The following is a 14,657-nucleotide window of genomic DNA, read 5'->3' on the forward strand; positions in this document are numbered from 1 at the left end:
TGTGAATAAGGCATGTTTCAATGGTGCGTTCTGTAAACTTTGTCATCTTAGACTTATACTGCCCCCTAGTGGTGTGGATGTATGCAAAAGCACAAGTTTTCTGATTGCAATGTAGAAATGCACATAAGACAATAGGGTAGAGAGTTTGTCTCCTAACCCTAAGGTTGTGGGTTCGAGTCTCGACCAGCAATACCACAACTGAGGTGCCCTTGAGCAAGGCACCGAACCCCCAATTGCTCCCTGCCGCAGCATAAATGGCTGCCCACTGCTCCGTGTGTGTGTTCACGGTGTGTGTATGTGTTCACTGCTGTGTGTGTGCACTTTAGATGGGTTAAATGCAGAGCACGAATTCTGAGTATGGGTCACCATACTTGGCTGTATGTTCACTTTCACATTACGTAAGTCTTGCATAAGAGGTGTAACCAAATAAAAAGAGTAGTATTCATTTGATGATGTAATCTCAAAAGTCTCCATAAAGACACCTGCTCCATGTAGGGGTGTGCGATATTTATCATCAACGATAAAATCGTAACTGTGTTTTAACAATATGCAAGCTGACATTATCAAGTATAATAATATGCCTTATTTGTGACAGAGACTTGGCTGCAACCATGCGATTTGATGCCACTTTCTGAACTTTTGCTCAATGACTATGCGTTCATAAACACACCTAATGGAACTGGTCATGGTGGAGGATTAGCGCTTATTTTTCAAACTAAATATCTGTGCCGGACTCTACCCATGAATGCCTTCCACAGTTTTGAATTACAACTTTATCAATTTGATTCCCCTAATCTGCTGGTGGTGGCCTTGATCTACTGTCCTCCTAAACCTGCCAACGATTTCACTGAGGAATTTGCAGCCCTTCTAAGAGAACTTTTTATAAAATATGATCGTCTGGTGATCCTTGGGGACTTAAATATCCATAACTGTTGTAGATGTGATTCTTTGTCTAAGGATTTTTAAACCTGGTGGAATCATTTGATCTTATACAATGGGTGAATGGCCCTACTCACATCCAGGGTCATATGCTAGACCTGGTTTTGTCACATAATCTGTCTGTTACCGATATGACTATTTCTGACCTTAACTTTACTGATTATAAGCCTTTTCTTTTTACTGTCCCTATCCATGCTTGGTTTGATAAACCTCATAGTGCTGTTAGATCATCTTGCACGTTTAATGCTATTACTATAAATAACTTTGCAGCACTATACAGAGAAAGTTACTCTTTTGATCTGTTAGAGAACCCCATGACTAATTTAGACATGGACGATCACCTTGCTCTTTTTAATTCCACTTGTCTCAGTATTTTAGACTCTGTTGCCCCTTTGAAACCCAAACAAATTAAAGCCAAACCTATGCCCTGGTTAAATGACCACACACTTTCTCTCCACCGGAGTTGTAGACAAGTTGAACGAAAGTGGAAGAAATCCAAGCTTCAAGTTGATTATGAAGTATTGGAGGCTGCATTGGCTAATTTTCAAAAAGCAGCTAAGGCTGCTAAAATAAAATATTTTTCTGACATTATAAATCAAAATTGTCATAAGCCTAAGGCTCTCTTTTCTATTATTGACTCAGTTCTCAATCCTTATGCAAACTGTCATACAGTTTCCTCTTTCTTAACATCGGACAATTTTCTTAGCTTTTTTCTTAAAAAGATTGCAGAGCAGAGACCACAGTCTGTTATAACATACTGTGACATTATCGAACCTCCTTTGCATGCTCCCACTTGGAGTGCTTTTGAACCCACCTCATTGTCTGCTCTACAAAAAATTATTGCTCAACTAAAACCTACTGTTTGCTCATTTGATATCATTCCTTCACATATTTTTAAACAACTCTTTGAGATCCTTGGGACCCAGTCTTCTGGCGATTGTCAACAAATCACTTAGTTTGGGGACCATACCAGTTGATCTCAAACATGCACTAGTAGTCCCATCTCTAAAGAAGCCAAATCTTGGCCCTGCGGATCCTGCTAATTATAGGCCTATCTCTAATTTGCCTTTTCTTTCTAAGATTCTCGAAAAAGTCATTCAACTACAATTAAACTCTTTTCTGTTAAAAAACTCCATCTATGAAACATTTCATTCAGGATTCAGAACTTTTCAAAGTACTGAGTCAGCTTTATTTAATGGTGTTAAATGATATCTATATGGTAACTGACCAGGGTGATAGTATTGTATTGGTGCTGTTAGATCTTACTGCTGCATTTGACATGATAGATCATAATATTCTTATTGCCCGACTCGAGTCCTATGTGGGCGTGACGGGAACCATTTTAAGTTGGTTTAGTTCTTATTTAAAGGACCAGAGGCTCTCAGTTCGACTAGGCACCCACACGTCACCAGCTGCTAACCTCCCATGGGGGGTCCCACAGGGATCAATACTTGCACCAACACTTTTTTCTCTGTACATGCTCCCTTTGGGCTCTATTTTCAGGAAGCATGGAGTTTTGTTTCACTTCTACGCTGATGATATCCAGATTTATGTGCCACTTAAACGCTCTGATAGCAACACCTTTGACACTTTGTTGGCTTGTATGAAGGATATCAAAATCTGGATGTCATCGAATTTCCTCAACCTTAATGAAAAGAAAACTGAAATTATACTTTTTGGTACCCCTAGTGGCATTCCCTTAAAATATCTCAGTAATCACTTTGTTACATCCCTTGTTAAAAACGTAGGTGTTTTGCTTGACAGCGAGCTGAAACTTGATAGTCAAGTGAATTTGGTGGTTAAATCTTGTTTCTTTTATCTCCGTCTTCTCTCTAAAATCAAGCCTTTCCTCACTTTTCAAGATTTGAGAAAGTAATTCATGTTTTTATATCATCACGTTTAGATTACTGTAACTCCCTGTATTATGGAATGAATACCACTACCTTGGCCCGTCTCCAGTTGGTCCAAAATGCATCAGCAAGACTCTTAATGAGCCTACGTAAATTTACCCTTACCACTCCTGTCTTAGCGTCTCTGCATTGGTTGCCTGTGAGTTTTAGAGTGGAGATTAAAATCCTTGTTTTTGTCTTTAAGCATTTAAACAACTTAGCTCCCTCATATCTGAACTGCTTTCCCTACATAACACCTCTCGAGCTCTTAGATCTAGTAATCTTAGATTGCTCACAGTGTTTCTAGAGTTAAATTAAAGAAAAGGGGTAAACGTGCTTTCACTGTTGTAGGTCCTAAACTCTGGAATAGCCTACCAGTTCATGTTAGATCTGCTGCTACTTTACAGGTTTTTAAATCTCTACTCAAAACACATTACTTCTCCATCACTTACAATGTCCCTTGATGTTCCATCTCTGTACTCGATTTGTGATGACAATTCCGGTTTTATTTCTTATATTTTGTTATATATTTTAAATGTGGATATAATTTTGGTTTTTAGCTGTGATTTTATTTTATATAAAGAAATTAAACTTGAAACTTGACATTATCAAGTATGCCATTGGAAAAAAAAAACATGTCTTGAGAGTTAAAAAGCATTCACTAAATGAAGCCTATTAGAATTCATTTAAAACATCCCTATATTTCAAGTTATAAAAGCAAAAAAAAAAAAATCCCTGTATTTGTTTTGTTATATTTATAAGATATGAAATAGATTATTGTGGATGTATTTTTGATTTTAATTTATTTGTTTTATTGTTGTGTGTGTACTGTACACAAAGCGATTATATCACTTCTGCATAAACTAAGTTGTGACGCCGACAGTATATATATATATATATATATATATATATATATATATATATATATATATATATATATATATGTATGTGGCTGTTAAATCGATTCATCATGATTTATCGTAACCAAAATAAAAGTTTGTTTATGAGTGTACTGTATTTTTTATATACAAGTACACACACAAAAAGTTCAAACGTATAAAAAAATAAAAATGCAATCTATTTTTTTTGTCTTTAACAGTAATGTACTTTGAAAAAATGTTTCAGTATAATATTTCAAAAGATCACTGAAAAACCTGTTTTCCCATGATGTGGCCCCACATTTTGAACAAATGATTTCAGATGAATTTTGCAAGAAATATCAATGTATGTGTAAATGTCAGAGGAGTCGTCTGTGTTTCTGACCCGTCTCACAGCCGTGTTTGTCTGCCTTCTCCAGCAGGAGGTACCGCGGGGACTCAGGGAGAAAGGGCAGTGTTAGTAGCTGCAGGAGACCAGCCGCCCCGCTGAAGGCCAGCAGCCAGATCCAACACCTCACTGACACACAAGCTTAAAGTTTAAATCTTTAAAAGTTTGGTTAACACATGAATGTCACAGGAAGATAAACCTGCTGTCAATGACGCACCTGATCCCGAGCAGCTGGCCAAAAAACTTCCCCATTGAGACAAAAGAGGCCACAGACACACCAACCATCCCATGCAGCCTCTTGGGGGCGCACTCCAATATATACATGGTGTGGACAGTCAAACTCACACCTGCACAGAAGCAATCAAGTAGTTAACAGAAAAATAGCATAGAATAAATAAGACCACACATTTAGAGATTGATACGTTGATGCCGTATAGCACACGTGCCACCATGATCAACTCAAACGAGAGGGCGGTTTTACTAAACAACATCAGGAGTCAGGACAGCTCCACAGATTGCCTCCACATTGTTCAAAAGCAGAACTGTCTTCCTATCAAGAGTTAAAAACACATACTGTACAAACACACTGCACTTCAATGCTGCTCCTTGTATAAGAATTGAAATACCACAAAGTTTACCAAAAAAGAAAATGTACTTTTTTGGGCATCAAAATCTCAGCAGCCATTCACTGCCATCATAAAGCTCGGAAGAGCTAGGACATTTTAAAATATAACTCTGATTGTATTCGTCTGAAAGAAGAAAGTCATATACATCTAGAATGGATGAAGGGTGAGTAAATTATGGGGCAATTTCATTTTTGGGTGAACTATCCCTTTAAGAAATATTGCACTCAGCCAGAACTTTTACATTTTTCATTTTTTCCTGTGCCAGTTACAGGAACAGAACAGAACCTGGAGAGAATTAATGTAGGTTAGACTGGTTAGAAGAAATATCAGTGGCTGTTTGTTGCCCTTAGCATAATTTCAGGTTCATTCTGGAATTAAAAGCCCATGTTGTTTATTATTGATTCACACTCAATACCACAGATGCTTCTGAAAATGCAGAAATATGGAAGGATCCATGTTAGCACCTGAAAATCAACCTAGTTACACTACCATTCAAAAGTTCGGGATCAATAAGGTTTTTTTGTCATTGTTTTTGTTAAAGAAATTAATATTTTATAAGAATGCATTAAATTGATCAAACATAACAGAAAAGACAATTATGTTACCAAAAATGTATTTCAAATAATATTTTTCAGAAATAAATACATTTTCAACACTAATTATAAGAAATGTTTCTTGAGCAGCAATCAGCATCTTAGACTCATTTCTGAAGGATCATGTGACACTGAAGACTGCTTTGCATCAGTCATATTTTCAAATATATTCAAACAGAAAATATATTTTAAAATTGTAATAATGAGAAAAATAGTCATATGTGCCAATTAGGGCTCTCTGGGGTGTGGCGCCCCTCCTTCTGGAGGTGGGCATTGCAACTTTGCAGCTTACAAAGAATGGTCTGGGTTCTTTTGTGTTCTGATGTTCTTTTCGGTTTCAAATGACATGTATCAGTCTCCACTTTAGGCTGGAATCTTTTGATGATAGATTTATGTATGGGAAATATTTTAATGTGCCTTTCTGTAGGTTTTGATTGCTAAACTTTGTGTATAACCTAATCACCAACATTATTATTAATTATTTATAATTGGTATTATTTTTATTTCTATTATTGCTACTGTAGTCTCTTTATCTATTTATTTATTATTTTGAATATGTTTATGCATGTATATGCTTTTTTTTTTTTTTTTTTTTGCTTTGGAGGTGTTTTTGTAGTTTATTTGAAGCCAAACCAATAACTTGAAGATCTTCTGTTAAGGTATTTCTATTTCCCTCGGGAAGACACATTGTATATTGTACATGCTAACACTGAATAAACATGTCAAAAAAAAAAAAAAAAAATTGTAATAATATTTCAGATTGTTGTTTTTACTGTATAAAATATATGTAGCCTTGGTGAGACTTCTCTGAAACGTATTTACTAAATTTGTACTGACCCCCAAAACTTTGAATGGTGCTTTATATCCGGTGGCATTAAAGGGACAGTTCACCCAAAAATGAATTCTCTCATCATTTACTCATAAACTTGCAATGTAAGCACAAGTCATTCTTTTCATTTTAAGGAACCACAGCATTTCACAGGTTAGCACCAACTCATAAGCTCTGATATGTATTGATTCTTTGATCCTTTGGGGATGCAGAGGCAGAAATGCATTTGATTAATACTGATTACCTCCAACCCCTCTATTTGCAGCTCAAAAGAGACAGTAAATCAGCATAAGACTCTATATAACTGAACGTGTGATTACTTACAAGTGATGGCGAGGCTAGAGATATGGAAACCGTATTGAAAGGTTCCTCCTATGAAAATGGCTGCGACAAGCACAGGGCTTCTCGCCTGCAAAAAAGGAACATTTTTTGCACAAACTGGACAAACTACAATGTAATGTAAGAGCTGGCCTACCAGTTCTCTTAAAGCCCCCGTCATTGTATGTGCAAATTGTATGTGTCTTCTACATGGAGTCTTTAAAGATGACAAAACAAGGAAAGAAATGTCTTACTTACTGTTGATGTGTAACTGTTCATGCTCAGTTGAGTTCTAGGTGACCAAAGCAGGGTAAAGTTGACGAGTCGGATTCATCTTCACACGTCTCTCGGGTAGAAGTCTCAAAAATGAATGAATCTAAAACATCAATCTCGCCAACTTTTGAAATGACACTGACATTTGAGATGAGGTTACAAACACTGCAATTTTATTTAAGCATCAGTATTTGTCCACTTTCCACCAAAATAAACAATATAGCAATCAATTTATAATTTCATCATCACAGATGAAGTGACCCAACTGTTAATTCACGACGTCAATTTGTAGGCCGACCCGGAATGCTAATTCAGCATGGGGCGCCCCTGAGAATTTCTAATGGGTTTTTAGAACAACACTTTTAGATTTATGAGTAAATTAAGTCTGTTGTTGACATTAATTGAAGAGACATTTGTTCAGCAAAATAATACGTTTTTGCTCTCCAACATAAAGTTCTGAAACCTCTAATGTCAGTTCTAAAACCAATTTATTAGCAACATTTTGAGCACACAAGGGTTTCAACATTTGATGTTTGACTGGCTACCCATAAATCCAGTTCTCTGCCAGGTTTTAGGCCTCAAACTGAGTAGATGCAAATCAGGATGATCTGACATAATTATATTTTTAATAAAATAGACACTGAAGTTCATTCCACGGCAGAGTGACTCCATTCAAAGCGATGTGTTGGAGATGAGTCTCAGAGCAGGATGAAGCGCGTGAGACCCCCGCCTCGGACTTCCCTCAGACGCTGGCAGTGGCGTAGCATGTTCAGCATGCCCACAAACCGTTTGTCCACCTTCAGCTGGGCGAACTCTCTGATGTCTTGCTCCACGATGAAAAACTGACCTGCAGGACACAGAAGGAGTTGATGGACGACCTCTTTCAGCCCATAAGAACTTATTAAATACCAGACCAGGATAAATGACCTTAGTTATCGGAGCACTTATACCAGTTCATGCGCTGGTGGCGTTAATAGTTTTCAATTCTCAATTCTCAATAGGACAAGACAGTTAATACATGATGGACTGCAGTGCTAAATGAGGTCAAATAAGCCTTTGACCAGCAGTTTGGAGGAGACAGACAGATAAAACGGTGATACCCTTGGTGTCCTTTGTTTCTTGGTCTTTAAAGCGCTGATGGAGCATGCGGGACACATTGTTCAGGGTTTTGACTGGCTGATGGAGGATCTTATACTTTGACGTCACAGCTGTGTTGATGCTTTGCACCGCTGCGTTCAGCTGGTCATACGTCACGCGGCCTTTCATATACCTGTGACAGCACAAGTGAAGATGAAGAAATGGACGTCATGTGAATTGCAGTAACAATTTGAAAGATAATAGAACTGCATTACAACTGTTCTCTGGAATACTTGATTCTGATTGGTTAATCATGGAATTCCTGTTCCAAAACCTACTGAGCTCTCTTCCTTTCTGCTGTCTATTAGTAACTACTTTTCAATACTTTTCTAACCAAAATGGAGTATCATAAGTAACCAATTTGAGACATTCTACTAATGCACTGCAGCAACTCAGCACTCTGTAGCAACAGAAAAGCAATCACCTGTTCATTTGTAAATAGATTTTCCATGTTTCTGCTACTGAATGAAAAACTCATCACAGTGCATTTTGGGATTGCCAAGAGATGGTGTCTGAGATAGTAGCACACCGTTCAAAACAGCATCGCACCTGCAATGCTGTCTAGGTAGGCGGCTCACTGGTTTTTGGAATACAGCTATTGTTTACTGTTCTTTGCTATATTTGCTCACAGAGTTTTAGACAGATGTGGAAGCACTCACGGTGGTATGCTGTCAAACTCTGGGATGGTAATGAACTCCATCTCTTTGATCTGGTGGCGCTGATGTTTCCTGGGCGGCCCCTGTTCCTGAGAGACGGGTGGTGCATCTGTCTGCCTGCTCTGAACTGCCACCTGTCCTCCTCTGAAGACAACACAAAAAGCCAAACTCATCAGTTTCAGTCAAGTGGTTCAGGTTTTTTGTGCTTCCTAATGATGAAGCAAACTGAATAAGGCACCATTCCAATGTGGTATAGTTTGGAAAGAAACACAAAAACAGGAAATACCCTTGCGGAGCTGCTTGCTGGCCTCTTTTGGGCATGTGCGGAGGGATGTTGTTCTTGAGGTGAAGGGCATCCTGCTCGTCCTCCAGGAAAAAACCTTCTAGATCCTGTTGACAAAATCATTAAAATATAGCTTTTGATCATATGTGATGAAGTGTAACTAGTGATGGGCGCCTTGGAAACACTGCTTCATGTAGCTTCAAAACCTCCAGAGCAGTGGCTTACAGAGCATACATCAAACTTGAGTGAATCATTCTGTAAAGCAATGGGTTCAGAGTTTTCGAAAAGCTCCCCTTACTTAAGGTTACAATTACAGATAGGAGCTATAAAATAAAATAAATATGAAGGAAAATATCACACCTTCAAATGCTTAAGCAAGCCTCTCTGCTTTAATGTTACAATATCAATCATATCTGTTCGGAAGCATATTGTTTGAAGGGGATTCTTGATCGAATTTTTGGAAGAGTCTTATTTTTGTTTTTGAGAAGAGTCCCACGTTTAAAAAATCATATGAGACATACTGTAACAAATTATAGCAACACCAAGGAACACAATTTAAAATGATAAACTATAAGTCAATTTCTGAACTCATTATTTTACAGAACCAGGTAGAGATGTACCAAAAATCTTCGGCAGAAAGAGCAAAATAAAATTCGATCTTGGTCAAGATGGTTTTGGAGCATCAAAAAATAGTGATGTTTAATTAGACCTTCACCAATGCTGTTTTTTGACTGGTAAACATCAGCAGTTTGGACGCAGCTCACCACAAAAAAAAAAATAAAAATAAAAAAAAAATGATGCTAGAATAGCAATATGTAAAAATTACTGAAGATGGTGAAGAACCTTACTCTGTCAGGTTTTAATTAGTTCAGTTAAGGCTCATTCAGATCAAGTATATATCAACTATATTACCGCAGAATTATGTTCAGTTTACTACAGTAATGGTCATTTGCCGCTTTAAATGCTCAGGCTCTTTAAAGCAGGATGGATTCTGACTGTCTTTTAATGTTTTTATCATTTATCAACTGGAAATAAAAAATGGAAGTGATTTCAATATGGTTCTTTTGTGCTGTTATCGTTATAGTTGGGGTGTGTGTTATTCCTTTAAATTTTTTTTTTTTTTTTTTTACAACTACATTTATATCGTCAACGTTCTTGGTGTGAATGGGCCTTTACTGAGTCACTCCAAATTAATGAACGAAATTTTATTTTCGGCTAAATGCAAACTTTAATTTCGGTTTCGCTAGAACATTGTTTTGGGTACATCCCTGGCGATGGTAAATATAGTAAAAGCAGCATACCGACAGCTCGAAGCTCCAGGAGTCTTCTGATCATGGAAATTTTGTCGTTAATATGCTGTGTCACTTCTTCAAGCTCACAGTGATTCATTTCTTTAAAGAGAAGAAAAGGGGTCTGAAATTTGATCACATTTAAAAAAATACATAACAATAGCCTAGGAACAGGCTAGGAAATACTTTGCAACGGGGTTAGCATTTAGTCACATATACACAATTACTTATCACAAGCATAGGAACAAGCCAAACATACTTTGTAACGTTACCATTACATATAGATCTGTGGTACACACTCATAGCACCTTAGCAACCGCGTAGCATCCCCCTAGCAACCTCGCAAATGAGCTTATATATGACACATAATGTTACCGCGTCAACAACAACAAATCTGACTGACAGTTCACAGAGGACAGGGGAGAAAACACACAGTTCTCCTGCTGTCTACACGATCTGTTACAGCTCCACAAACTCACTGTTGATAGTCGCCTTATAAAATACTTTCTGTATCGGTCTCAAACTAACGACACTGTTTTGAGTAAATCGGCAACATTATAAGTTAAGATACAGTTTGTAGTCGCCTTATAAAATACTTTCTGTATCGGTCTCAAACTAACGATGTATATCATTTTTAAAATGTCTCAAAAATGGCCTTAAAGACCAGTTTTTTACGTTTTTTTTGGTATAACGGGTTTTTTGTTACGCAATTCGGTGATGACTCACACAAAGTGGAGGAAGGTGTTGCCTCAGCCTAGTATGATGCGCGTTCCAGGCAACCCGTAACCCGTGTTTTTTCCAACCTTAACCCGTGAAAGTGCACTGGAACGGCAGTCAAACCCGTGACTTCCCACCCGTGAACTCGTACTAGATCAATGTACTCCGAGTTCCGACGTCACACAGGACGCGAAACAACAATGGACAGCCCTAAAGGATAATACTGCTACGGACGTCAGTGTACACGTTGATAAGGCTAATACTGCAGTGTTTATGCAAACGTTAACGACACCGTTTTGAAAAAATCGGCAACATTGGAAGTTAAGGCGATAAAAAAACTGGGATGAGGAAGAGGTGGCAAGAGCCACATGTATGATGGCCCGCAGCCCTATAACTTTGAACCACAGATGTGAGAGAGCAAATGAGGATTGCCAATTGATGGCCGTCAAAGCCCATTAAATGCATGGTCCGAGGAGAATGAGTGGAGAGTTGGTGAAGTTTCTGGTGAGTTGCTATCATTTAGCAATGCAGCAATGAGCACTGGAGCTATACGAGCAGCAGTGCACAATAACGACACCACACATTATACGTTATTTACGATATATATATATTCTATATATATATATATATATTTTTTTTTTTTACGTCATTGGATAGCACCGGTGAAAAATAAACGTCACATTAGTGGCAGTGATCATGACGTTAGTTCAGATAAGTACCAAGTAACCTAGGGCTGGACAATATATCGAACATGACCATGTGCATCTCGTCATAAATGCCGGTTCCATGATTAGCGGCGGTAAACCCGTAGCGGACATCACCTGCTTTCAAATGGAGCTGCATTTAATACACCAGCGCCGTAGTTTATTGACAAGTGCATATCGAGTTCATTATCAAAGGCGATTCATCTTCAATAAACCGATATAGCGTTCCCACCCGTGAAGTCGTACTACGGCTCTTGTACTAACTGCAGCTCCATTTGACAGCAGGTGAGGACGCTAAACAACGGCTTTAATGACGAGATGCACATGGTCATATCGTTCGTATATATTGTCCAGCCCTACATACCTTTGTCATACGTACTGACTTTGTCTTTGTCATCTAGGTTTACTGCATAGGGCGTTTCTAAGCGTTTATCTCGTTCCTAGAAAAAAACGATGTTTTTGCAAACATAGCCGCGTGTCCTGTCGCTATGTTTGGCTGGTGCTTGTGCGATAAAAAACTGCGTTGAGGAAAGGTGGTGCTGTAGGGAAGTGAGTGCGTATGATGGCCGCGTCGATATCTATCCTCGATCTATCTGTCTGTTGATCTATCTATATCTATGTATTTGTCTATAATCTGCGCTATCTGCACTATGAGGAATCTCTGCCAAGCTCTGATGGCGGGTCAAAGGTAAATTCTAATGTGCATGCAATGCATTGTGGGGGAAAGGAGAATGCAAACCTTGGCAGACCGGTGTAAGTAGTCCTTTGAGTTTTTATTCCATTTTGTGATAGCAACAACATAAATGAGCAATGGATAACAGTTTAAATGTTCATTACCAACAAGCAAATTGCACAAATTCGTTGAAAAATTAACCATGCAACACGGCCTTTAAGAAACAACATAAAAATACAATTAATGATACTCGCCGCAACATTATAAGTTAAGAAAGAACATAGCCTACAAACACGATACTCGCCTGCCTTGGATTTGTTTACGGGATTGAGTAGAGCGCTTCAGAAACGGATGTGAAGTCTTCTTCTTCTTCTTCATTGGATTTTTACGGCAGTTGGCATCCATAGTGTTGCATTACTGCCATCTGTTGTCTCACTCAAGCTTACTGGCATTTTTATTTTTATTTTTTTTATTTTATTTAAACGTTTTCCAGTCCAGTTCTCTTAGAAAATAAAGAAAAAAAACAAAATATCTCCGTCCTTGGTCATTATTTCCATATGTTACTATATATTCTAATATCGATTTCCCGTAGCTGATTCTTGAACTCTATGACTAGAATATATTTCTTACATGATATGCATCTCTGACATTCATCACATAATCCAGTGGTTAAGCCGGTTCCCATGATTAGAATTTGTGCAATGTCCCCATCACCTGCTTTCAAATGGAGCTGCATTTAAACTACACAGAGCCGTCCTTTATTCCACAAGCTATCCGTATCTATATCGATGTCTTCATTTCATTATCTCAAAGGCCATTTTCCATTATCTTTTTTCACATAAACTCTTCCTTCTGTTTTTGAATTTATTTTGACGATATTTCCTTTTTTTGTTTGCCTTCCTCTTTGCCAGTCTGTCTACTCTCTCATTTCCCTGAATTCCTACATGAGCTGGTACCCTAAAATTGTATGTAACTGCATGCTACTTATTCTTGAGTTTGTAAATAAAATCTCATAAAGTAATTCCTGATGGTTCCTATCACACCAGACTTTATTCATGAGGGCCGAAACAGAATCACTACTATTTACATGTTGTCCCACCGGATTGTACAGTCCATTCGCTAGTAATATTGCACACTCGACTGTATACACACTTAAGCTGTCAGATGTTCGTTTATTCCCACATTATGTCCAGAATATATACAGTAATCCTTTGTCTCTGATTGTAAATCCTTTGATCCATCTGTAAAAATCTGAATACTATCTTTGTACATTTGTCCATATATCTATAATATTCACTAAAATCTGTACTCCTACTAGCTTTTATTATTGGGTCCACCTTTGTATTTTCCAATTGGCTTGTTTATCCACACCACAGTACTAGCAAATTCTTTTTCATATACACCCATTTCTTTTGCTATTACATCTCCTGTCCAACCAAAACTTTCCTTTTTCTCCTCTATCTCCCACAATTCTGTAGTACCTTTTTTGTGGATGAACTGCTTTGAATCCAATAGTTGGCTACCAGATGTTTCCTTCGTAGCATTTCATAGCTGAGTCACCTGGGCTTTCAGTGCTTCAACCTGTTGGTCGATACACATGGGATAGTTCTGATTGCCCCCTAAACTATTCTTAAAGCTTGTGTCTGCACAACATCCAATTCAGTCTAATACAGATTCTAGTGCTGCTGACCCATACATTCAATACAACCATAATCTAATTTTAGACCTTATTAGTTGCAATATAAATATATTTCAGAGCTGAAAAACTTGCTCCCCAATCCAATCCTGCATAAGACACCTCATTACATTAAGCACTTTTTTACATTTACACACTGTATACTTTATATGTTCCCTCCACGTTAGTTTTGTATCAAAATATACTCCCAGGAATCTAAAACACTCTACTTTCTCTAAATTGGCGGATGTGAAGTCAGCTCGCGCCGAAGTTCAAACAAAAGCACGCGCAAAACACACCGTGTGATTCGTCCACACACTTTCGTCACAGAGACACTCTTCAGCATTTCTCATACTTTCTGATGAGACGATTCTAATTATGATGTAGTCCTTTGTTTATAACACTGTCTCTATCTTGATTTAATATGCATTGTGAACTCTTTTTCTGAGTTTGTTAATGCTGTCTGTCAGATGTTCTGGTGATATCAAATCGGTCTTCAAACTTCACACAGGCGCTGGTGTTTTTATTTGTATTAACTTTTTATTTTAAGTAATTCTGCTTATTTCTGAGACATAACCATGATGTCAGCTAGGTCACATAAATTTTTAAAGAATTTGATTCTTGTTTTTATATAATTGACCAAAAATGGATTAATATATATATTAATATTACCATAAGATATCTTAAAAATAAAACAATGCCATAGAAGATCCATCAGTGGTTCCCTAAAAAAACCTTTCAGCGAACAGTTCTTGAAATAATTTTTTCTTGGTGTGAAGAACGGTTTAAT

General features: G+C 37.7%; 1 protein-coding gene across 1 annotated transcript; it reads right to left on the reverse strand.

Annotated features, from left to right (window-relative positions):
• Positions 1 to 6,884: 6,884 nt before the first annotated feature.
• ska1 (spindle and kinetochore associated complex subunit 1) lies at positions 6,885 to 9,220 on the reverse strand. The gene is made up of 5 exons (XM_019077920.2): positions 9,170 to 9,220; positions 8,813 to 8,916; positions 8,530 to 8,670; positions 7,834 to 8,003; positions 6,885 to 7,580 (listed from the first exon to the last, which is right to left on the reverse strand). The coding sequence occupies exons 1-5, from the start codon at positions 9,218 to 9,220 to the stop codon at positions 7,432 to 7,434; spliced, it is 615 nt and encodes a 204-aa protein (XP_018933465.2). The 3' UTR covers positions 6,885 to 7,431.
• Between the last annotated feature and the right edge of the window lie 5,437 nt (positions 9,221 to 14,657).

The sequence above is a fragment of the Cyprinus carpio genome, chromosome B10 (genome assembly GCF_018340385.1).
Source record: "Cyprinus carpio isolate SPL01 chromosome B10, ASM1834038v1, whole genome shotgun sequence".
Classification (NCBI taxonomy): domain Eukaryota; kingdom Metazoa; phylum Chordata; class Actinopteri; order Cypriniformes; family Cyprinidae; genus Cyprinus; species Cyprinus carpio.